Raw genomic sequence first — 26,254 nt, 5'->3', positions numbered from 1 at the left:
GAGTTGGCCTCCCAGGCAGTATTTGAATGGAGAATTCTGTTTTCAGGGAAAGTTGACAGGCCAGTTTCTTTCTCCCTTCCAACATTTTAGTATGAAAAAATATCAAACCTTCAGAAAAAAAAAATGTAAAGAATTACACGGTGAACACGCTATACTTTTCCCATAGATTTTACATTTGTCAACATTTTATTCTGTTTACCGTACATCTTTCCATTTCTCCATCTGTCAATTTTTATCTTTGGATGCATTTCGAAGTAAGTTTCAAACATCTTTCCACGTCAGTCTGCATATCACTAATTATAATTCAATATTTCCTAATGATTTTTTGAAGTAGTATTTTCACAGAGTGAAATGCACACATTTAAAGTGTGCTGTTTGATGCAGTTGGGTCCTATCAAATCCACACCCCTGTCACAGTATCAAACATCACAATACTCTAGGAAGTTTTGCATCTAGGCTCCTTTTTGCAATGTGTTCTCATGGAAACTATCCCCAGACACTTGCTTGGCTTCAACAAAGATGCTCTTTGGTTTATTTTTCCCAAGTCTGCTCTCCTCTGACCAGACAGATTAAAAGTGGCGTGGCAGGGGAAGAGAGCTGCATCTCTTGGCTAGAAGCATCAATACTAAGAACTCACAGCATGTGAGCCCCGTGTTAACACTCAACACGCATCCTCTCTATAACCCTCGTGACAACCCCAGGACGTCATCACTGCCAGCAGCCCCATTTTACAGGTGAGGAAACTGAGGTTGATTCAGATCCATCATTTTTCTGAGGTTACCCAGCAAGTAGGTGGCAGATTTGGAGTTTAAATGTAAGACTTCAAACTTTTCCCTTGAAGGGCTGCTTGAGAAAGCAGTGCAGCTCATGGTGAGACTTCAAGAAGGGCAGCTAATGCAGAATGGGGAAGACCAGGTACAATCTTGGAAGGAATTATAAGGGCCGAATGAGGGGTGGGATCAGATGCTGCGGAGTAAACAAGGAGGGAGGGAGAGAGGAAGGAAGGAAAGAAGGAAGGGAGGGAGGGAGGGAGGAAGGTCCAGTTCAGCTGAGAGCCGGATAGGAAACAGTCTCCCTGACAAAGCCAGGTAGGAGGCAGTGAAGGTGGAAGGACCAGCACACCTGAAGCTGCCAGATCAGGGAAGGGCAGAGCACGGATGAGGCAGTGAAAGGACCAGGTGGCCGGCAGGTGGGGGGTTTGGAGAGGGGAGTGGGTGGGTGGCACGAGCCTGGGAGGATGCAAGAGCCAGGTCATGCAGGGCTAGAGGGTCAAGCTAAGAACCTTGGACTGGATCCCGTTTGTGGAGAGGAGACGCATCCTCCCGGCTGAGTTTTATTGAATCCCTACCATGTACTCATCCCTGTTCATGTCTTATCACATACAACCCTTTTCCCACTTGCAGGTAAGGAAACTGAGGCCCAGGAAGCACTGGGTCACCCGCCCGGGATGGGACTCACACGCCGGTCCCTTCTGGACAGTCTCCATCTGCCCCTGCCACTGACCCTGTCTGTCCCCTGCCCTTTGCAGACAACCGCTGCATGGACAGAAGGTTCCTCCCAGCCAAGTCCAAGCAGCTCATCGCTCTGGCCAGCTTCCCGGGCGCCGGGAACACGTGGGCGCGCCACCTCATCGAGCTGGCCACCGGCTTCTACACTGGCAGCTACTACTTCGATGGTTCTCTCTACAACAAAGGTAAGGAGGAGCTCCAAGAGGACCCCCCTGGGAGGGCATGGGAATCCCCCTTCCTGAGCACCTGCTATGTGCCGCCTAGCTCATGTCTAGGCATGTCTATTGAGACCTACTATGTGCTTAGTACCTTTCCTTGACTTACATCCCACAAACATTTCCTGAGTATCATGTCCTGGGTACCTCACCAGGACCCGTCCAATAATAAGCATTTATCAAGCACCTACTATGTGCCGGGAGCCTTTAAAGTCTTAATGTGCAGGGTGCACTTGAAACCATTTCCATGAGAATCTTGGGAGTGGGTCAGGCCATGGGTATTTTCTAAAAGCTCCCCAGGTGATTCCAATGCAAAGTCAGCGTGAGACCCCTGGCCCTAGACCAGGAACCCAGCAGTCTCACTTCCAGACCCACAACATTCAAAAAATTGGTCTTTGTTTTTTCGTACTCGAGTATTGGGGAATCTCAAGAGTTGATACTTAATGGGGTGAGGGGTCTACTAGAAGGAAGGAAGGGAGGAAGGAAGGAAGGAAAGAAAGGAAGGAAGGAAGGAAGGAAGGAAGGAAGGAAGGAAGGAAGGAAGAAAGAAAGAAAGAAAGAAAGAAAGAAAGAAAGAAAGAAAGAAAGAAAGAAAGAAAGAAAGGGAGGGAGGGAGGAAGGGAGGGAGGAAGGGAGGAGGAAAGGGAGGAAGGAGGAAAGAGGAAGGAAGGAGGAAAGAAAGAAAAGGAAGAAAGGAAAGAAAGAAAAGGAAGAAAGGAAAGAAAAGAAAGAGAGAGAAAGAAAGAAAACAAACAGAGCCCCTCCCTGGCAATTCCTCTGGCTCGTGCTGTGTGCATGCTTCCGTAAGTCCCACTGAGAAAGGCGGGGGTCTGTGGGCAGGTCTCAGGCAGCTAAAGCTTTGAGTGCAGCTTCTCTTTCATTATAGCCTTAAAAATACATCCTTTGGCCTGAGCCCTTGCCGGGAACAATGAGCTCTCCCTGAGAGTTCGGGGCTGGCAGTGGGGCGCAGGCAGAGAGGACCCATGCCCCTCAATAGTATCCATCAATCCGCCGAACCCCCAAGCCCCTCCCTCCATCCCCTCTGCAGCTGAGACACTTCACTTAATGAAATCTCTAAACCCTGGTAGGTCCTGATCAAGGGGGGAGGGGAGGGGAGCATGGTGCCAGAGGGAGGGGGAACTGCTGTGCCCCGATTTGCCCCCACTGGGGGGCACGTCTGCTGCCCCTTTCATACCTCAGACTCCAGGTATAATGAGCTCTTTGCAGTTCAAAAACACCTCAGTCCCTGCTCAGTAACTTGGGCAAGTTACTTGATCTCTCTGGGACTCAGTTTCCTCATCTATAAAATAAAACCCTCATAGGATTATTGAAAGGACCGATCAGCTCCAGACTGCAGGTTGGACCCACATCTGTTCCATGTGTCTCTCGTCATCGGGGACCAGCAGCCTTCTGGGGCATGTCCTTCTCACAGGGGTGGCAGAGACACACAAGAGTGAACAGCAACTTGGGGTGCCCCTTGGGACTTTGGCAGAGACCCATTTCTGCCCTCGATCCACTGGCCATAGCAAGTCAGGTGGCCCAACATTAATGGGGTGGGGCTGCAGGATCCCCCAAAAAGGAACCCTCCAGCGCATCACTGTCAGGCCCTCTTCATGGCACCTCAGCCTGGATACTCCCCTTCCACAGCATTAACCATGGCAGTGATTTTTATATTCATTTGCATCACTCTTTGAAAAACCTGACTCTCAAAAACAGACCCATGGATGTTTCTGCAAACCATTTTATACCCAGCTCCCAGCACAGTGCCTGGCACATAGGAGGTGCTTAGTAAATATGCGAGTGAATGAGTGAACGAACCAACGTATGAGGATTCCCGAGGTGGCCTGGGAGGGGGGTCAGTGGAGCTCTTGTCTTCCCCGGCTCACTGCCACGTTCCCTGCCCACCCTGGTTGTGGGAAGGGTTTAAAGGTGAGCGAGACCACTGGCGCAGCGGGAGGACCATCTGCATCAAGACACACGAGAGTGGCCAGAAGGAGATCGAGGCCTTCGATGCGGCCATCCTGCTCATCCGGAATCCCTACAAGGCCCTCATGGCGGAGTTCAACCGCAAGTACGGCGGACACATCGGCTTTGCCAGTCATGCCCACTGGAAGGGCGAAGGTACAGCCCGGGAGCTGGTTCAGGGGGCAGTGCGAGGGGCCCGTGTGTCTCCTGCTGGGAACCCAGGTCCTGCTTATGGCTGAGGAGGTGTGCGTCGCACACGCCGCCGCGCCCACCAGCATCACCCGGTGTGAGCCAGGCTGTTGTCACGGCACGGTGGTTAAGGGCGCGGGCTCTGGAGCAAGGCTCCCTGGGTTCACATCCCAGCTCCACCACTTCCTGGAAAACCTCCTTCACCTCCCTGAACTTAAACTGGCCTGTCTATAAAGTGGCGGGAATAAAATCTAAGAACTTAAGAATTTAACCCTTTAAAAACACTCAGTAAACAGGGTTTGTTATGAAAACCCTCCTTCTGTAATTGACATGGGAGATCAGGTTCAAGATCCTTTTCCTGGGAATCAGGAGACCCGAGTCCAGCCTAAGGTCAGTGGCTGAGCAGCCATGAGGTTACCTATGAGCTCCTAAGGGCTCAGGTATAGAGCATCATTTCAAGCACTGAACTTCATTAAGATGATCCGAGTTTGATGTTCATCTCTGGTGCTTAGTAGATGACATTTGGAAGAAGGTCTCGGTGCAGAGAGCAGCGGCCCACGGTAGCCGGGAGAGCTTTGACGTCAGACCCAACCTCTGCCATCTTGAGTACCTTTAACCCCCTCAAAGTCCCACATCAGTTAGCACCCATATCTCCATTACCGTAATGAGAGTCACATCCCTGAGTGTTTTTAAACCTCCACAATTAACCCTCTTTTATGGATGGGGCAAGCTAAGTTCAGGGAGGTGAAGGCACTTTTCCAGGAAGTGGGGGGGCAGGGGTTCGAACCCAGGGGGTCTTGCTCCTGAGCCCACGCCCTTAACCACTGAGTTAGGACAATGAATTAGACAAAACGCCAGTGCCTACAAATCTCCCAGCTCAGAGCCGCTGACACCCAGTAGGTGCTCTGTAAACGTGAGCTCTCTCTACCTCATCCAATCTGCTGCAGTCAGGTGGCTACAGCCTCAAGCCCCAGGAGTGTTTCCCACTCCTCCAAACCCTCCCCTTGACTCCCAGCTTCTCCAGCCCCTCTCCAGAGAGAACCAGAGCTCAGCAGGATGACGTTAATTCAGCCATCCACCAACCGCACCGTCAACACCAGTGTCATTGATTAAAACCCTTGAGCCTGCCTGACCAGCTGTGCCCTGGGTTCCCAGTTTGCTCAAGGGCCCTGTCAGTCCCTCACGCTGCGTTGCCCCTTCTCTCAGTAAGGGAGTGGCAGCTTGGACAGGTAGTGACATTTGTTCCTTAGTTCTTGGGGATAAAGAGGCCTCTGAATTATTTATTTGTAGAACAATAAAAAATCAAAGCCATCATTGGAAAGATACATGCACCCCAATATTCATAGCAGCACTATTTACAATAGCCAAGACATAGAAACAACCTAAATGTCCATCAACAGATGAATCAGTAAAGAAATTATGGTATATCTATACAATGGACTACTACTCGGCCATAAAAAAGAATGAAATAATGCCATTTGCAGCAACATGGATGGACCCAGAGATGATCATATTAAGTGAAGTAAGTCAAACAGAGAAAGACAAATATCATACGATATCACTTATATGTGGAGTCTAAAATAAAATGATCCAAATGCTATTTACAAATCAAAAACAGACTCATGGACATAGAAAACAAACTATGGTATAGCTGAATCACTTTGCTGTACCTGAAACTAACATTGTAAATCAACTATACATCGATAAAAAAAAATTTGTTTTTTAATGAATGCTATTGAGGGCCAGGCTGCGAAATCTGCAGGTGCAAATGGCAGGATCCTGTTCTGGGAGCAGAAGCTCTGCTTGTCAAGCCAGAAAGGACCTGGGACATCATGGAACCCAGTGGTCCTCAGCCCTGGCAGGAATATGGGAAAATCCCAGTGCCTGGGCTGCAGGCCGGACCATTACTGGGGTGAAGTCTGGGCATCAGAACGTTTTTAAGCAGTATGCAGGCAGGACTGAGAACCACTGATTCATTCTCTGTTTATTAATGGGGAAACTGAGGCCCAAAGAGAGGCAGGGATCTGCCAGGGTCACTCGGGCACATAATGGCAGGACTAGAACCCCGGCTCCACCTCCAGGCATCCTACTGCCCCAAGTAAAAAGGGAGGGAACTCACTTGGGAAGCACATACGGGACCAGGCACTTAGCATTCATCGTCTCATTTAAATCTTCTAATTACCCAAGGAAGTGAGAAAGGCTGCCGTAATCACTGGTAGCATGTCGTTTCACAGGTGAGAGAAAACCATCGCAGGAAGGGAGCAAGTCATGTGGCCAAGGCCCCAGGGGTTGGCTGAGCTGAGATTCCAACCCAGGCATGAGCCACCAGGCTCTTTCTTACCTTGGGATGTTGCTGATCTTCCGGTGCCTTCATAGGTTCCCCTCTCCTGGCATCACCCCTTGTTTCAGGTGCAGACAAGTTCCTAATTCCCAGGAGTCATCTTGCCTCTTCTTCCTTATTCAAGACAGCTAGGAAGATGGGAGGGGTCAGGAGGCGGCAGGGGATGGGAGAGGTTTCAGGACACCCGTCTCGTACTGGGGGTCTGGGGTCTCCTCATTAGGCTGGGGTGGGAGGAGGAGCCTTCTCCTGGGGCCCCTTCCCAGGCCTGAGCCAAGTCTTCACGTGCTCTGCCTGAGAGCCTCCCCCAGAGAACCCAATCCCCGGAGGTGCCCTCCCAACCCGTTCCTCTCATTTGCCTTGACGTCTGGACCCTAAGTGCACTTGAGTTTGAGACCTTTGCTTTAGGGGCCCTGCTCCAGCTGCATGAGTATTACCTGGGAATTAATTAGAAACGCAGGTTCTCAGGGCCCCAGGCCAGGCTTCCTGGATCAGAATCTGCATTGTAACCCAACATTCTCAAGAAGCTGTGCGTGCCCTTTAAGGCTTGAGAATCTCAGTTTTACGATGCCCTCGGCCTAGATTGTGAGGGTCACCCCCACCTAAGAGCAGAGGTCATCCCCCAGCTGAGCGTGCCCACCCCACCCTGCCTGGGTCCCCCTCCCAGTTACAGCTGGCTCAAGGCTCCTCCTGCAACCCCCCTCACCCCCCCACCCACCCCACCCCTGGCTTTTGGTTCCATAACGTTAGTTTTACGATCTCCCTGGATTGGATCCAAAGCAAAGTTTTATGTGATATGATTACACAAGGTGAATTGTCCTGGATCTGTTTAATGAAACGGAGACTGTATTTAATGATTCCTTGGGGAATTAAATACAGTTAAGCTATTAATCAGGTCCCCGTCCCTCCCGTTGCCAAGAAGATGAAGCGGAGAATGGCCAGCCCATGTCCTGCCAGATCCATGTGTGTGACAGTTCCGGTGGAACCAGCCCTCATTACCAGTGGTCCATGGCTTAGTGTACCTTTATTACGCAATTTGAAGGCAGCCATCAATTACTGGGAATCCTGGGCTAATTGAGCATTTTTGGTTTTCATTTTTGTTCTTTCCAATGAAGTCATTTGGAAGCTTCAAAGGAGGCATCTTTGCTATCGGAGGGGGTTGGGGAGGCGGCAGATACCTGCTGCTGCAAAATGATGGGGCACGTGGGGTGTCTCAGATGTTGGGGACCAACACCAAGCAGAATCCTGACAGCAGCCAACATTTATTGAGCACTTCACGTGTCCCAGGCCCGGTGCCAGGGTCTGTAGTTCTTACTCTATTGTATCTGCATAGCCTGAGGTCTTAGCACGGTTGCCATGGTGCAGATGGGTAAACTGAGACTCAGGGAGATCACCTGACTTCCCCAAGGTCACACAGCTCCTGTGGAGAAGAGCTGGGTTTTGAACCCTGGCAGTGTGACTCCAAAGTCATCTGTGAACAGACCCTATGTCTTAGACAACATCTGAAAGTGAAGCGAGTGATGCTGGACCAGGATCTGAATCGAGACGTGTTGGAGCTGATCAAATCAAGTGCTCTTAAAGGGTTTGCCGGGAGGGTGGGAGCCAGGCTCAGTCTGGGATAGACATAGGTGCGAATCCCACCCTGGGAGCCCACTGTGTGGCCCTGGGCAAGTGGCTTCACGTCTCTGAGCCTCCTTTGTTCCCGTGTGTAAAATGGGGCCAGTCATTCCTACTCTCTGAGATAATGCATGCCGAGTGCCCGGCACAGCCCTGACACACAGCAGGTGCTCGGAACATTCCCATCCCGGGGAGGTCTGCAATCAACAAAGGTGCCATGTCGTTTCCATCCCACCTGCATCCAAGGCCAGGGACACCATCTGGGGGACCCAGACCATCATGCAGACAGACCTTTCCTTTTGCTTGAAGACCACCCTCCAGGAACCTCATGAGATGGTCAGAAGTGGCCAAGACTGTCAATCCAGATCTATGTGTTCCTGGGTGACCGAGTGCCACCTGAACCTCTGCCGTGTTGTCCTGAATCACCAGGGATGCTGTGAGGTGACTCAGGAGTGGGGAAATTCTAAGGAAACATTTTTTAAAAAGTGAAACTGGCTGTACACGTGCTAGATTTTTTCTAATCACTCAGACACATCTGGTCTTAACCCATTATAACAGTACGGGCCCAATTAGCTAGATACATTGTAAATAATATATTTTAAGGGTAAAAAATATCTTTTTCATCGGCATAAATATCTCCCAAGCAGCCATGGTGTTCCGGGGGGCACTGGGGGAGCAGGAGCCTCGCCATGGATTCTGATGTGCTCTGCGAAGAGAGAGGAGCCCTTTGTCACAACGCAACTTGGCAGTTGGGAATTTCAATTTAGTTCAACAACCATTTATTGAGCCCCTGCTGGGCATAAGGCAGTGGGAGATAGTAGGGGTGAGGCTGCTGGTGCCTGGGAAAGATCAGAGCCTGGAATCAGGCGGGCCTGGTCTAGATGATGCTTTCCAGCTGTGTGACCTTGGGCAAGTCACTTCATCTCTCTGAGCCTCAGTTTCCTCACTAGTGACAAATGAATAGTAGTCTTTTCCTTTCAGGGTAGTCCTTAGGATTCAATGAGATAATGGGTATCCATCACCCAGTGATGGATGAAGATTCAGTTATTAAGAACCATCTGGGCTTCTCAACCCAGCCTGGGAGACTCACTGACCCTCGTTCAGTAAATAAACCCCTCCAGAGGATGCGGGGTGGTGCTGCCCCTGTGAGAAGCAGTGGTTTGGCTTCAGGGTTTCAGGGTGCCGGCCCTGTGATTCTCCAGCTGGGGCTCAGAATGGAGGCTGCAAGTCCCTTTCTCTGTTCCTAACATCCCCCAGGACCTCCCTCTGCTTCTCCTTTATCAGATTTCAACAGCTCCCTAGCCAGGCTGGCTGTCACTTTGAGGTCTTCTCCAGGGCTCTTGGTGAATTTCCCACATTCTGTGGTAGCCTGTCTTTCAAGTCAAGAGATCCCAAACACATTCTCCCAGTCTCAGTGACAATCCTGTCACTTTCCCATGGCAAGATAACAAAGAGCAAAAAGAAACAGTATGTGATACTTCAATAAAACGCAGAGAGAGAAAGCTAGACTAGAAAGACGTAACGTTGACAACGTAAATAACCCAGCTTAAACTATGCCCTCAGCCCACACTATCTTGGGGGGACAGACAACATGTGTTAGGGGTGCAGAGGGGCTATGAAGCCCAGAGGAGGCACCTGTCTGAGCTTGGGAGTCAGGGAAGACAATATCTCACCTGAGAACAGAATAATCACAATAATAACAATAGCCAACATTTACTGAGCACCTACTGGCTACAGAGCACCACACTAAAAACTGTATCTACTTTTTCCACTTCTCTGTACAAAGGCCTTATTATTATCCTGTGAGAAGATACTATTACTACACAAAATAACTATTCCTACACAGGCTGACTGGGTAGTTAAAAGCCCAGACTTTGAAGCCAGACTCTTTGGTTTTAAATCCGGCTTTGCCAGTTATTAGCTGTGTGACCTTGAGCAAGTTACTTAACCTCTCTGTGCCTCAGTTCCCTCTTCTGGTAAATGAAGAAGATGATGATGCCTGCCTCACAGGGCTGTTGTGAGGAATAAGTGAATTAATAGCTATATTAATATATCACATTGCATATTAAGATCAATATATATTAAAATATAAAAATAAGAGAAATAAAGATTTATATATAAGTCTGTGCCTGGCATGTAATAAGCACCAGACAAATGTTATTGTTGTCCCCAAAGAGAGGGAAGAGCTAAGAGCATGCCAGGCGGGAGCAGCAGCCCTGAGGTGGGAGGGAGCAGGTGAGTTTGGCTGTCCGAGGAGTTAACGGGGTGGCTATCGCTGTGAGCGACAACGACCACCCCTGCCAGCGCCCTCTGACCTGCTTCCTCCCTCTGATCCCGCCCTGCCTCCTCTCCCCGCAGAGTGGCCTGAGTTTGTGAGGAATTACGCCCCATGGTGGGCCACTCACACGCTGGACTGGCTCAAGTTCGGCAAAAAGGTGCTGGTGGTGCACTTCGAGGACCTGAAGCAGGACCTCTTCGTCCAGCTGGGCCGGATGGTCAGCCTGCTGGGCGTGGCCGTCAGGGAGGACCGGCTGCTGTGCGTGGAGAGCCAGAAGGACGGCAACTTCAAGCGCTCGGGGCTCCGGAAGCTGGAGTACGACCCCTACACGGCGGACATGCAGAAGACCATCTCTGCCTACATCAAGATGGTGGACGCGGCCCTCAGAGGGAGGAACCTCACGGGCGTTCCGGATGCCTACTACCCTAGATGATGGGTCAGAGGTGGGGGGTGGCTGGGAGCCCAGGCCAAGCAGGCCCTGGGGACCCCGGACCCCTGGGGACCCCCACCCATCAGTCCTCTCTGGTTTGGGGACAACCCCCTTGGCTGCTGTTGGCCCTCAATGAGTTTCCTGCGTGACAAAGGAGGTTCAAGGGAAGAGATTGTGCAGGCACTTCCCACCTACTCATATTCGCCCCCCCACCTTGGAGATGGAGCGGGCAACTAGTCCCCAGCCACTTGGACCCTTCTCTGTCTCCCGTGTCCCTGCCCCCAACCACTCTGGCTCCACTTGTGGGAAGGCAGGCTCATGGCTGTCCTGGAGACATGGGTGTCCCATCACAGGTGTTGAGGACCCTGGCCCAGGAGCTGACAGGAATGATGTAGAAAAAGTGGCCCCAGACTCTCTTCCCTCCTGGACTGAGTGTTTATATCTTCCCCTCCTCCTCCCGACCCAGGAAGCACTGGCACCAAGGTTCATCCAGGCCACTTCTGCCTAAAGAAGGACTGCCGGATGTGTCTCTGTGGCCTTAGGCTTCTGACATTCTGGGGGAGCGTGGGGAGGCAATGGTGCTCAGTGTAGGATAACTGGCACCACCACGCGGGGTCACTGGCACTCCCAAGGCCACCCCTAGGTCACACCGCTCCTGAGAAGCAATCTGATTGCCTGTCCAGTCCTGTCTGGAGCTGGCACTCTGCCCTTATCCACCCCCACCATGTCTGGGAGGTGACCCACTCCCAGGGCTCCTCAAGCATCAGCACGGATCTCACTGGGATGACCACCTGGCACGTGCAGAACCTGAGAGCCCCGGTAACACACCTCTCCATCGTGGGGTCCAACACATTGATCTGACACTGCCCTTCTGACCCCTACCCATGGGTCCTTTGCTATCCAGCAGAGAGAGCAAGAGTGCTCCAAATCAGGTGGAACCATGACCAAAAGACACCCCTACCTTCCCAGGCCATTGACTTCCCTTTGATGGTAGTCCAATGGGGCCGGCTTCCCTTGGGGGTCCTTTAAGGAATGGGTGAATGCGATGGTTCCTCATGTCCATACAAACGCTGCTTTTTTGAGGCTGAGACATCAAACCAAAGGATTCCCAAGGACCTGAGTCAGAGATCATTTATCTTCGGAAGCATTGATCCAGGATCCCACGTCTCCCCCCACAACCTTGGGTACCAGTGTTTTCACATCAGGCTCACACCTGCACACCTGCTCCATCCCCCACTTTGTAGATGCAAAAGCCATAGGTCACAGCTCTCTGCTATTCTGTCTGGAGCAGCCCCCACCCCAAGCAGCCACCCCCTGAGGCTTTGGGGTGCAGGTGAATGCTCGTTCCCAAATAGCCAAGAGACTATGGAGAAGGCAAGTGTAAAGAAATATATTTTTTTAAGAGGAATATGACTAATACATTCCACCCCCTCGGAACCTGGTCATGCAAGGAGAAGGGCCTAGGGGTTGGACCCAGGTTCCCTCATCTGTAGGATCTGGGCCACCCCAGGGCCCAGCCAGGGGGCTCTGAATGTATTTTGTACTGTGTTCCTTTCCCCCAGGCAAATTTCTAGTCTTTCACAAAACAGTAGAGGGCTTAGCCTCCCCTCCCTCTTAGGGGTCAGCTCTCTCTGGGAGACTCTTGGTCCAAGACCTGGGCCAGTTCTTTGCTGGTGTTCACCTCAGGCCACCAGCCTTTGTCTGAAGATTCCTCAGGTCAACACCATCATTAAAAGCAAGTTTTGTTGAAAAGCAGGTTTTGTGGCTAATTCCACCCCGTTGTAGAATGTTGTGTAAGGCGGGGTCACAAATGAGCTATTTTTCTGGTGTGCGTGTGTTTGTATGCAAGAGAGAATGTTCTGGGTGCATAATTGCTTTGGGTCAGTGTGACTCCAAATGCCTATGAAGAATTTTGTGTCTTGGTGCGTAAAATCGTCTGCCTTTGTGTTCAGCTGCTCCTCTGTCGTGAGACTGCACCCCCCAAGTTGGCGTGATGACCGCCCCATGTCCAACGTGTCTGTGTGGGTTCCCGTGTGTGGAATTGTGCGTGCAGAGGAGGAAGTGGCCGGTGTGTGCAAACCCCCGCGTGAGAAGGTGCCTGACTATTACGGAAGGATGGATGTCTTCGACATATGCCTTTGACCTTGGTAATTACGTGTGCGTGTGTGTGCATGTGTGTGTGTATGAGGGAGACTCTGGATGGGTGGTGCTATGCACGTGATGTGCAGAAGGGGAGCTGGTGAGGATACCAGGGGACAGAAGGATGGGAGGCAAAGGGGTTGTCAGGGGCAAGGTCCTGCAGGGACCCATCGCCTCCAAGAGATCTTCTTCCCTTCTTCCTCCTCTCTTGCATTGGTTTGTTTTTCTCTCCATTCTGCCCAACCCCTTCTCACTGTTTTTTCTTTATACTGCCTCCTGCTCTCAATTTCCCTCTTTGTGGTCTCTTTTATTTCCTCCAGCTGCTCATTAAACCTCTTTGCTTTGTTGTCTTTCTCCTCTCTCTCTCTCTCTCTCTCCACCATCCCTGAATCTCTCTCTCTCTCATTTCATCATTGTCTCTTGATTTCTGCTTCTCTTTGTGCAGGCATCTCTCTATCTCTGCCTCTTAATGTCTTGTCTCTCTTCCTGTCTCTTGCTCCCTCCCTCCCTTCCTCTCCACCCCCGTTGTCCTCTCCCCCCTCCTCATCTTCCTGGAGAGTGGGGGCGACTCAGTGGGATCCAGACACAGTGAGACAAATGCTACCCAATCCGGTAACCAAGGAAGTGGTTTCCTTAGCAACAGAATCCTCAGGCACGCGCTCCACTGCCCCGTCCCTTAGCTGTTACAGTAAGTACCGAGAGGGCGGTTGGCAAAGCCTGGAGACAGGGAAGTCGGTAAGGACACTGCTATAGTGATCCTCTTGAGAGGGGACAGTGGTCAGGGGACAGTGGTCAGGGACCAGCTCCATGCCTGGCACTTTGGTGACACTCAAAAATATGGGACATAGAGAGGCTGCGGGCTCAGAGACAGGCATACAGAGTGGAGACAGCTGGGGAGGAACCCACAGGCTTGGTAACAGACTGGATGTGGGGGAAGGAAGGCGAAGAGGCATCAAGATTGTGTCTGTGCATCTCCAGAAGGGGTCCTTTGAGATGGAGAACATGGGGCAGAGGAGCAGAGGAGGGAGTGAGAAAATGATAAACTGACATAGCTCCCTGTCCCCAAGAGTTCACCACCTACACGGGGGGAGGAGACGTGGAAGCAGACACAGAACTATCTCACTCAGTGCTCCCTACTAACTGGCGACCAGGAACCCGGGAGTAAAATCACATCCTGGAGGGTGGTGGGAGGCTCTGAGACGGTCAGTGATTTGATTGCATGGCTCGGAAGTTGGAGGCGACACTTGGATTCGAACCTGGAAACGATCCAGAGCCTGTCTGGAAGATGCAAGACAGAAGAGCGTAGAGACAGAGAGAGAGGCAGAGAAAGAGACCGAGAGAGAGAGGAAAAACAGAGGAAGAGAGATTTAAATCATGGATTTGGCACTTTTTTCCTACTGAGAAAACAAAAATGTGTTCAATTTTAGAGAAATGAGAAAGGGGAGGGAGGAAACAAAAGCGCCCTCCAGGATGATATAAATAACTGTCCCCAGAGAAGATGCCCATCACGATGCAATCACTCCCAGGGAGACGAATTGTGTCCCCCGTCTAGGTTGGTATTTAAATGACTCAGAGTGGGTGATGGGGTCGAAGGGCAGGAAGTTGATCAACACGGAAACCTCGCTTGGCTTTCCCCCAAATGTAGTAAAGCGTGCAGGCGAGGAGAGCTGTAAATCTGGGCGATGATAATATCTGTCCCCGCGAAAGCAACATGTTTATTTATCATGTTTGCACGTTTACTATTTCCCCTCAAATTTACAGTCTGCAATCTGCCGGCACGCAGGGGGAGAAACATGGAAATGAGAGCAAACTGGCAGATCGTCAAGGAGGGAAGAAATGATGAAATATTTATCCCCTCCGTCCACACCCTCCCACCCCACCCCTCCACACACACATGCACACGCACACGCACACGCACGCACACACGCCGGCTGCCTTAAATCTACTTTCAAACAAAGGTGGTGATTTACCCGAGAGGACCATACGGCTCTATTTCAGGCCTCTGACAGCTAATTGAAATGAACAGTCATTATAGAATGGAATGTGCCACAACAAAATGATTTCTGTGTCTTCTGGAGTCACTTACTAAACAATGACAGGAAAACGAATTGTCTGCCAGCAGTGAGAGAGGGGGTCGATCTTAGTGGGGGCAAGACTTGTGTGTGTCCTGCTGTCGGGGACAAGAGGGACAGGGAGGCAATTTAGGGGCCAGATTCTCTTCCAAGACCTGAGTTAGGCGCCCAGCCCATAATCATGGTCACCTTATCCCAGACCTTCTGAGTCAGGTTTCCCAAAAGATGGAGGATGAGAAGGACCTGGTGGGCTCGCCGGGTGGCAAGGCTGTATTTATTTTTGCCTTGTGATAATTACCAGCCCTAATCTAGGTGCCGCGAGGACAGAAGTGTTCAAAGGATCATCCTTCTCATCCATACGTACAAGTCTTTTCGTGTATTATGATCTGTATCTCTGTGCAGTGCCTGGCACACAGCAGGTGCAACGGAAATCCTTGTTGATTTTCTGAATAAGCGAACCGAGGAGTATTAAAGGATATTCAGACGGGAAAAAAAACCCCGCAAGTCATCAGCCAAATCAGGCCTGAGTTATTCCCTTCGGTGCCCTGAATTTTCTCTCCAGCAATACTGAATTGTTTTTCCATCCTTCCACTCTCTGCCTGAACCCCCAAAGCCCATCATACTGGCTCTCAAAAGCCCATTGTGAACATCTCTCCTCAAATTCACATTCAGGGACATCACATCGGTAGCTTGAAACTGACCATGGTGAGGATATTTACACCACGGTAATTGGCAACGGCTACAAATCAGGCGAGCGGTTGGGTTTGTTCTGTTTTGTTTTATCTCGAGAGAGAGCCAGATGTTAAGCATTTACCAGCACACTACTGCCCAGCACACACAGGCACACACATGCTATTTCTGGTGTTTCCCATGGCCTTATTCGTACTGTCCCCTCCACCTGGAAAGCCTCCTTTAGACTCAGCTCAGACTCTTCCTCTTCCAGGCACCTCCCCTGACCACAAAGACCAAATTTGGCTCCTCCTCTAATCTTGTCAAACACAGCTCCGGAAGTGGCCAACGCTGTGATCTCTTCAGTAATCTGGTGCGTGTGACTCCCTCTTACCAGGGCTCGAGGTCTGTTAGGGCAGAAACCATTTACCTCTGGATTTCCACACACTTCCTGACCCAGACTAGCTGATGAGCAAGTGTTGACCCAATGAAAGAATGACCACAACAATTACATTTAATACCATCCACCAGCCTCACAACAATCACACACTTTGGGGTGAATGGATCCACCCGCTCAGATAATGGCCAAGAAGACAGAGGAATGAGAAGCTACTCACAGAGCTGACAGGAGCTAATATTTATTGAGCACTAATTAAATGCAGGGCATTGTGCCAGGTGCTTCCCATGTGTAACGTTGTTGAATCGTCACCAGAACTCTGGGAGACAGGGATCCTTTGTCTCCCCATTTTACAGTGAGGGAAACCAAGGTTCAGAGAGGTTAAGTAATTTGCCTAATGTCACACAGCTGGGAACTGATGGAACTGGGCTTTGAATTCAGGCAGTCTAGCTTCAGGGTCCATATACGTAACCACGATGCTGCATCCTAGGGCGAAAACAAGCCCAGAGCCAAGAAGGAAGGGGTGGGTCTGGCAAGGCAACCCAGAGAAGATTACTGCAGCAGGAGGTGGAGAGAAGAAAACAAGTTGTGCGAAGGATTGGCCTTTCTGGGGCTGACGACCCATGGGGTGAAGAGGAGGGAACCATAAGGCCACCACTTGTGAAGCAGGCTGGGAGCTGCTGCTCCAGACAACTTTGGGTTCTTAGTGGCAAGGTTGGTTTATAGGTTCCCATGGCAACGCCCAAGTGATACTTTTACTCCACAGCTCAGTGATTCTCTAGAAAATCTTTCCTCCTCTCTCTCACTACCACTCCTCCCAGCCAATAGTGGCAAGGTTACAGCTCCTTCCCCAGGACACACTGTGCTGGAGAAGACAAAATGGCCCAAGACCCTTTCATAATGATGATGGAGGAAGGAAATTTGAGTGGAGGGCAGAAGAAACGAGAAAGAGGGGCTTAAAACCTCACAGGTCTCAATCATCAAACTGGGAAGGGACTGATGAAGGAGGATTCTCAAATCAGTTTAAAAATCTCATGAAAACCATGACTCTCTCCCCAGAAAAATGTGAGCATGTAACATATATACCCAGGCACAGAGAATTTTGTGTAGAGTTTCAAGGAGCATTTAGGCTCCTTGGGACCTAAAGTAAGAAATTAAAAATCACCTAATCCACTGGTTTCCAAATCAGGGCAGCGGAACCCTCTCTCCAATCAAAACCAAATGTGAAATCCTGGTCTCTAATACAGGGGCTCTCAGTCAGGGGGCATTTTGCCCTGGGGATAGTTAGCAATATCTGGAGATACTCTGGGTTTCCACACCTTGGGGAGGGGGAGGACCTACCTCTGTGAATGAGTGCAGACACCTGCCCCAGATCCAGGCTGTCCCGCGAGGGTTCAACCACAGAGTGACTTTTCCAGCAATTCCTCCTTCATCTCACGTCCATTCATTCCACACCCCCTAATCACGTGTCCCGACCCCTCCAGGTCTCAGTCCCCCTCCCGTTAAAACCAGGGTGACGCCCTAGGGATCCAGCCATCGCTGGGGTTGGGACCATGAGGGGCATATGCACGATTTAGAATCACACAAGCCAATCCACCAGGGAGCAAGGCCTGGAGGGGAAAAGAGCCTTGCCCCAAACCATATTTCATGCCTACCTTCCCTGTTGTCAAAACTATGATTTGGAGAACAGTCACCCACCATGTGCCTTTTCTCTGGGTGTTGATGAGCTAAACAGACAAGGTCACGGGAGGCTGGAGGAGCCTGACCTGGGAAAAGCCACACCCCCTTCCTCTTCTGGGTTGGCTGCCCTGGGAAGCCAGCCACCCACCCTTCTCTTGCCTCCCAGGGCTGTGGAAAGTGTTTAATTAATAAACACACCTTCAAAGCAAGTGAATGTTAAAGAGCAGTGTTTAAGTGCTAATTATTATTATCAAAGGACACTTTCCACCTCATTAAATGCATGGATTCGGTAATTGTCAGCTAATCCCCAAGGAGAAACCAGGGGCACTTTGGGTGTTAGGATTGCATCTTTCCCCAGCAAATGACCCGATTCCCAAGCCACAGGATGACCAGCCTACTGATCTCAGAGCCTGGATGAGGCACCTTCACCTTCCTGGGTTCAAGTCCCAGCTCTGCCATTTCCCAGCTGTGTGGCCTTAGAAAGGTTGGTTCGTGTCTTTGAGCACCAGTTTTCTGAAAATGAGACAGATGTATGGGGAGTGCCTGACCCACTAAACAGATTTTATTGTTGTTGTTAATACTAGCGCTTCCTCCACCAAGTGCTCAGGGTTTTGTTTTCCAATCAGCCTACTGAAGTATTTTTTGCATATAACAAAATTTGCCAACTTCAGCTATACAATTTGATGAATTTTAATAGTCACCATATACAATCATGTCACCACCATCACCATCAGGCTAGGGAACATTACTGGTTCCCCCCCAAATTCTTTGATGCCCTGTGCATTCCATTCCTTCCCTCCACTCCCCGTAGCCCCTGGCAACCACTAGTCTGCTTTCTATCATCAGAATTTTCCAGAATGTCATGTAAATGGAATCCATACAGTGAGTCTTTCTTCTGTCAGCTTACATGACGCTTTCGAGATTTATCCTCTTTGTTGCCTGTGTCAATCGCTCGTTCCTTTTCACTGCTGAGTAGTACTCCGTTGTATGGACATCTTTTTTTTTTAACCCATTCATTCACCAATTGATAGTAATTTAATTCAACTTCTTTCCAGTTTTTGGTTATTATCAATAAGGCTGCTACAAATGTTCACATGTGGGTCTTTGTGTGGATCTAATGTTTTTATTCTCTTGAGTAGATACCTAGGAATTAAATTGCTATGGATCACGAGGTCAATGGATGTGTAACTTTAATAAAGGAAGCTGTGAAACTTTTCCAAGCAGGCTGCATCATTTTGTATTTCCTCCAGGAGGGTACAAAAGTTCAGATGCTCACATCCTCACCAACCCTTTGTATTGCCAGTCTTTTGACTTTAAGATATTCTAGTGGGTGTGAGTGGTAGGTATCTTGTCATGGTTTGAGTTTGCATCTCTCCAATGATAAATGATGTTGTACATCTTTTCAGGTACTTACTAGCTCTATATTTTCTTTGGTGAATTGTCCATTCAAATATTCTATCCTTTTTTTTTTAAACGGTTGTTTTCTAGTTAATAAATTGTAAGCATTCTTTATATGTTCTAGATACAAGCACTTTACTTCAAGTCTGTGGCTTTCCTTTTCGCTTTCCTAATATTGTCTTTTGAAGAATAAGAGTTGTTCATTTTAACAAAAGTCCAACTTACCAGTTTCTCAGGTTTATTTTGTGCTGCTTGTGTCCTCTGTAATACATCTTTGTGTAAATTCCACATGCTCTTATCAGCCCACGAGTACAGAGATCTCCTAGTTCCCAGCACCCTCCAAGGACACCATTATTTCCTGCAGGCTGCCTCACTCCCTCAAGTCTCTCCTCCTCGGCCTGGCTTTACGCTTTGTGTTTTCCGTCTCTCTGTCCTTCTTCATCCCCACCATCAAAACACATCTGACCTCTTGTCCAATTTCTTCTCCCAGTTGGTGGGCACCTTGCGAATCTGCAGTTAGAAGTGTAACTGTTCTTGAGTCTCTGTTCCTAGTAACTTAGATCCCTTTTCAAAATGAACTAACTACAGGAGTCAGATTCTTACCCCGAGAGAGCAGTGCTCGCGGAAGCCATTTCTTCCCTCCCCAGTCACCGCAGGAGATTAGTGGGAGCCACTTGGCTCTTCTTCTGATGCTAAATGACACCACACACATGTGGACGTCTCTGAGTGAGTTCTGACTCTGTACTTGGGGATTAGCAGCAGATCAGTAGAAGGTGTAGTGTTGACAAATCGGTTTAAAGCTGGTGGCTTGTTGATTTCACGGCTCTCATCCCCACGTGGGGCTTCTGTGTCTTCAGAACGAATTCCACAATCTGAGCGTTGTTTCTAACACATGGAACGTGTTGGAAGCACTTGATCACATTGTCTTCATTGTTGACCAACCTTTGGTTTCCAAGACTATTTTATTTCCTTTTCTTTTTTTTTTTTAAACATTTTTTATTGAGTTATAGTCATTTTACAATGTTGCATCAAATTCCAGTGTAGAGCACAATTTTTCACTTATACGTGAACATACATATATTCATTGTCGCATTTTCTTTTTGCTGTGAGCTACCACAAGACCTTGTATATATTTTCCTGTGCTACACAGTATACCAAGACTATTTTAGATTCATGTTTCCTTTCATGATTTCAGACATACTCAGAATAGGTGTTTCTAGTTTCATTTTGTCCATGAGGAAAGGGAGGACCCGTGTACTTAAATAACGTGCCCAAAGTCAGACAGCCAGGTCTTGGAAATGTACCACTGATCTTTGCACCTCCTCCCAATAATGATGACCCTGAGAGCCAAAACTTACGGTGCACTTACTTTGTGCAGGCTCTGTTTTAAGTGTTTTAAGCACATTGTTGTTTGTATTGGTTAGCTAGTGCCTTGGTAATGCTTCGCAGCAAACAGCCCCAAAACTCAGTGATTCAAAACAGCAATCATTTATTCTCATGAGTCTAGATGTGGGCTGGAACAGATAGGTCTGGACTGCACCCCAGCCTCTTGACTGAAGGTTGAGTTCAAATTTGCTGTACATATGTTTATTCCAGTTGATCCCAAGCTGAAGAGGCAGCAACAACCTGGGTAAAGATTTGCTTGTGGAAATGACAGTTGGGGCGGGGGGCTAGTCCAAGCCCCCAGCTTTGCTTTAACAGGAATAATGCTAGTTTTCTGTTCACATATTTAAGTTTGTGCAGGGAGTTACGTGACAAAACAGTCCCCTGCCCTATCAGCTGGGGATGCTTTGGACAATAAGAATGAACATACCTGACTCACTGAGGTGTGCACTCCCACAAGAGCAGGGACTGTGACCCCTCCCCCAGCTCCTGCTGTCAGTGGCCACCATGTTGCCAATTTCTGAACCTGTTCAGAAGCAGGCAACTTACCAGCATGTAATTTTCACATTAACCCTGCAGTTTAGAAACCACCATTCTCCCCTTTCACAGCTGAGCAAACTGAGGCTTAGCAGATTAAATGAACCGCTCAAGGGGAGCGTGGAAGAGGCAGGGCCAGGACTTGAGCTTTGGTGGGTCTGAGACCAAAGCTGGAGGGTTGAACCACTTGTCACGTGGCGCATAGCAGCAGGTGGGGAAGGAAGGTTCGGGGGCAGTGGGGTGGGGGGAGAGACGCTGCCATCTCGTATAAGAAGTAAGACATGGACATAAACACACCAGAACGCAGCTTATTAGAAAGAAGCCAGCACCTTGTGTAGAGTGCTTTGGAGGGCCACGGTAGCAGAAAATCTGAAACCTCTAAGAGCCCTTTTTCCTCCAGCTCCTCTGCGGTTGGCAGTCCCCAAGCCAAGCCACCCCTTAATCCAATTAAAACGGGCTTGTTTATGCTTATCAGCTCTTTATTTGGTTTGTTAAAAATGTGCAAATTACCCAGAGGCCTCTTCGTCCCCTGCACCAAAAGGCATCGATAAAACTATTAAGTTAAATCCAATTAAACGCAGCTGCTGGAACTTGAGTGTGCTAGCGCAGAACAGGAGGGAGGGAGGGAAGGGAAGGACTTTGCTGGGGAGAGAAGACATCTTCTGGCCTCTTCTCTTAGCCTGTGCTTCTTAAACATACCCTGAGTGTCAGTAGGAAAAAGCAAAAACAGTCACTGTTTACCGCATGCCAGACAGTGGACTTGTACGTAGCGATCATTTAATTATCTCAGGAACTCTGAAACATGGACACAGTGGACCCATTTTGCAGAGGAAGGAACTGAGGCTCAGAGAGGTGAAGCGATTTGTTCCGAATGTCGCACACGAACGGGAAGTGATAGAGGCAGGATCTGAGTCCTGATCTCTCTAAACCCTCTGCCCGAAATCAAGGAAAGTAAGAGCTGAAAGGGTCCTTAGAGGTTGTTTGGCAAAAGCAAGTCTCCAGAAACACACAAACTTGAGTTTCCACGTCCTTAAAATGTGGATAACGATGCCAGCCTCCGAGGGTTTGGGGAGAAGTCAATGAAATGATGTGTGTCTTAAGTACCTGGGACACAGTAGGTCCTTGTTATATACTAACTTCTGATAACCACACTCTTGTTAAAACCTATCTCCTTCCCCTTCCCTATTTTTTCAGAAAGGAAGGCTGAGTCCCAGAAAGGGAACATGACTGCCTCAAAGTTACACAGAGACCCCAGTAACAGAGGGAGGACCCAAACACGAGTCTCTTGCCTTCTGATTTAACATCTCACTTCAGAACCTGCACTGCCTCTCCATTTTGCAGATGAATTAAAAAAAAAAAAAAAAAAACCGAGGCACAAAATGCAGAAGGCACTCAGCGGTTAGGACCATTGAGTTCAGTGCTGAGCACAGCAGCCCGGTAGCCATCGTGTCCTGGACTCTGGGCTCAGCTGTGTGGCTTGGGCATATGCCTCGACCTCTCTGAGCACCTGCTTCCTCCTCATTAAAAGTGGGGCTCATCACCCCATTGAACATTAAGGGTGCAGTGAGGTCAGGCAGATGGGAGCCCCTTGTAGGTCAGAATGACTGCCTGCAAACAGCACCGCACACAGAGCATTTGGAGAGTGACTCGAGCATCTGTTCTTGCAGTCTCCAAAGATCCAGGATAAGTTTTGAATTTTCCTAGCAACCCTCCATCCCAGGGGACAAAGAGAGCTCAGGAGGAAAGAGCAGACACCCAGGGTTCCAGGCAACGCTAATCCTATCACAGATGCGTTACAAACCTTAGGGGATCTCACAAACCACCATCCTCCCCAAGGAGCTTTTCCAGCCCTGTCGCTGGCTGATGCCCAGGTCTCAGAAATCTGGGAAGAAACTTCACCTAAGTGAGCAGAAAAATCACATGCGACCAAGCACAGGAGCCTGATGGCAGCAACACCAAACCCTCCTGGGCTGCACTGATGCGCTGCACGTAGCGCAATGATAAATAGCTTGAAGTCAGACAAAGAGGGGGTTCAGCTCCCATCACCATATTATCTCCCCAGCCCAGTCGCCTTGGACAGGAGTCTTCACCTCTCTGAGCATCCATTCCTCATATGGGAACTGTAGCAAAATTGCCCATAATTGTTTAAGGCTGTTAATAATGATCCAAATAGTGATCATTATGACTTTTTCATTCCACTCCTTAAGACCCAAAACCCTGTTGGGAGCAGCAGGAAGTCAGGACGTAACGGTAACAGGTGGCTCTTCTGGAAACTCGGAGGGAGCTTTTATTGTGAGTGTTTCGAATGCAAGAATTTTTGTCCAATTGGCCCCAAGAGCCTGTGTGCCTGGGAGGAGAGCGGGACCTGTCATATACGAGGAAGAGTGATGTGATAGTCTGCGCTGACACGCAAAATGGGATTTGCAGCAAGGCTACGCACTAAAGGCAGGCAATTGTCTTGAGGGAGGATTTTCCAACTTCCTTTATTTTCTTAACACACAAAGGAAGCCCAGCTCCTGGATTCTGCCAAGGCGAGGGGCAGACCCCTCCTCCTGCCACAACTCTGAGGCTTCCCACCAGGTGATCGGCGAATACAACATAGGGAGAGGGAAAATGAGGCGGGAAGCCCCATAATAAGACCGGCAGGACCCCCAGGCAGGGCCACTACTCTCGTGTGGGCACCATCCGGTTCCCTGGCCCAGAGGCGCTATCTCACTTTTTGCCTCTGAAACGGCTTACTTGTCCCTAAAATTCTATTGGTTCCCTGAGCTCACTTCTGATTGGTTATCTCCTTCACTCCTGATTGGTTATTACTCTCACTTCTGGTTGATCTACTTCCCTAACTTCTGATTGGTCCATTTGTAGTACTTCATTTGCATGGGGCTCACTCCTGATTGGTTATTTCTTTCACTCCTGATTGGTCTATTTCTACAAAGCTTGTTCCTGGTTGGTCAACTTCTGTTATACTTTACTCGCGTGTCATGTTGCAAAGTGTAAAACTGGCAGCCTATAAAGGCCTGTGTAAACCCATAGACAAGGTTCAGAGCTTGGAGTGTTAACTCGTTTAGGCCTGCGGGTGTAATAAACCTGAGTTCTCCAAATCTGTGAGCACTGCTTGGTCTCTCGCTCGGATCCAGGTTGCTGTCACTATTGAGCTGTAACACCGAGCTGTAACACACTTTTCTGCAACGAAAGAAAAGCTGCTACTTTTCCAGAACGGGGGGTTGTAGAATGAGAAGGAGAGAGGGATTCGGGAGAGAGGGCTGGCCAGGTATTTGCTTGGTTTCCCTCCTTGCAGCTGTGTTCTTGGTGCACAGAGGACGAGGGGGTTTCTCTAGATCACAGCCCCACCTTGGCTGGTGTTCTCAGCACCCTCAGTTCTCACGTGGTGGGGAGGTCGGGTGAAAGCAAGCAAAGCAGCCGTGGGACAGGACCAGGTGACCTTCACACAAGCTGGGATGCCTCATCTCAGTCCAAGCCCGGAGGAGGGCACGGTAGGGGGCGTGGGGATTTATATTCGGGGCAGCCAAACCCAGGGCGAGACCATCTTCCCACAGTTTTCTGCTCAGACATGCAGGACCAGGGAAGAATGGAGCCATTTCTCCGCATCCTCGGGAGCTCCAGTCTCCTCCACGCTCCCGTGAGACCATCAGACCAAGCCCCGCCCTCCACGTGGCCAAAACCAGGCCAGGAGAAAAGCAAGGGAGGTTGGATCTATTTATCGGGGAAGATCCCTACCTCTGGAACCTGTATAACTATCATTTGGCCCAAAATGTCAAAACAGGGTTAGATTAGTTCGCTAGGGCTGCTGTAACGAAGTACCACCAACTGAGTGGCTTCAACCACAGAAACACATCATCTCCCACATCTTCTGGAGGCTGGACAGCCAAGATCAAGGTGTCTGCAGGGAAGGGTCCTCCCCACTCCTCTCTCCTTGGCTTGCACGTGGCTGCTTCCCTGCTGGGTCTCTTTATGGTGTCTTCTCTCTACATGTGTCTATGTTCAAATTCCCCCTTTTTCATAAGGACACTATTGGATTAGGACTCACCCTAATGACCTAATTTTAACTTGCTCACCTCTGGAAAAACTTTGTCCCCAAAGCAGGTCATGTGCTGAGGCACTGGGGGTCAGGAGTTCAACACGTGAGCTTGGAGTACACAACCCATAACGTGGGTGAAGCTTGATTTGGGGGGGTTGTTTTGTTTTGTTTTGTTTTTTTGGATGTTTATAAGGAAAACCGGATCGGCTCCAGACAAAGAAACTACATTTTCTTCGCACACCCAAATTGCAGCAAGCATTCACTGTGCAACCCCAATACATAATTTAGGCAGATTTGTGCAGCCTCCTGAAACAATGGCCTGGATTAGGCACGGCCCCCAGAGATAACAAAACAAGTGCAGGCTTGTAACTCCAGTAAAAGGAAAAAAAAAAAAAAAAGGAATCAAACATTATAACAGCAAAAGCCGGCAACTTTGTAATATTTTCCAGATGCTGCGATAAGCTCTTGACATGGTTGTTTTATTGACTCCTCATGCCACCCTGCAAGGCATCTCTACTACACTCTCAGTCTTATGGAGGGGGAAACCGAGGCTCAGAGAGGAAATCATTTACCCAATCATGTTGGCCGGATTTCAGTGCCTGTGCATGTGATCACCACCCCGCACACCCTCCCCTCTTCCCTGAGCTGGCTGACCTCTTCTTAAAACCTCCAAAGAGCACTTCCTTTTTTGGGAAGGGGAGGGGGTGAAGCAGGGACCCAGAGGCCAGGCTGGTGTGCAGAAAGCTCAGATTTGTCAGATCTGTAGGTTCAGGGGTTTTTTCCTTTTCTTTTCTTTTTAATTTAGTGGAGGTGCTGGGGATTGAACCCAGGACCTCGTGCACGCTAAGCACATGCTCTACCACTGAGCTATACCCTCCCCCAAGATCTGCAGGTTTCCTAGGGCTTGGGGGTCAGGCTTCAGAAGCTCAGCTCTACCCAGCTTCTCCCAAGAGAACCCATCAGGGAGTCCCAAGAACAGTAACGGCAACTCTTTTAAAAAGGAAACAGCCTAAATGTCCATCAAATAAACTGTGGTACTTCTACTGGGTCTGCAAGGCAATCAGTTGAGCAATTAATGCTCTACAGAGGAACTCTGGTTGACATGGATCGATGCGTCTGAACCAAAATGTGAGAAAGAGACTGAGCTATTGAAAGGAATAGACAATCACATGGAAGAGCTGGGCTTGAGGACACCTGGGCTCTTGCCCTGGCCCCCCCCCCAACGGATTGTGGGGCTCATTTCCCATCAGGGATCCAGGGATCCTGACTATAAGGGTCTTGTCAGCTCTGACATGGGAAGACTGAGCAAGCTATTTCCGTAGAACTGTCTGTATCCTTGAAGATGCTGTGGCCAGGGGACCAGGATGAAGTTTGCAAGCAGGTGACGTGCCTGGGAAATC

The 26,254-nt window shown here is 49.4% G+C and overlaps 1 protein-coding gene across 2 annotated transcripts in view; it reads left to right on the top strand.

The window, feature by feature from the left end:
• WSCD2 (WSC domain containing 2) overlaps window positions 1-12,292 on the top strand; it is an 85,524-nt gene extending 73,232 nt beyond the window's left edge. For both annotated transcript variants that reach the window (XM_074356052.1, XM_010963537.3), the window contains 3 exons: window positions 1,529-1,693; window positions 3,644-3,844; window positions 10,191-12,292. In XM_074356052.1, the coding sequence (XP_074212153.1) occupies window positions 1,529-1,693; window positions 3,644-3,844; window positions 10,191-10,543 (719 nt within the window). In that variant the 3' untranslated portion in view covers window positions 10,544-12,292. The remainder of the gene's footprint in view (window positions 1-1,528; window positions 1,694-3,643; window positions 3,845-10,190) is intronic.
• Window positions 12,293-26,254: the final 13,962 nt, after the last annotated feature.

Source organism: Camelus bactrianus, chromosome 32, assembly GCF_048773025.1.
Source record: "Camelus bactrianus isolate YW-2024 breed Bactrian camel chromosome 32, ASM4877302v1, whole genome shotgun sequence".
Taxonomy (NCBI): Eukaryota; Metazoa; Chordata; class Mammalia; order Artiodactyla; family Camelidae; genus Camelus; species Camelus bactrianus.
Note: the sequence above shows the minus strand (reverse complement) of the source record. Positions and strands in the feature narration are given on the sequence as shown.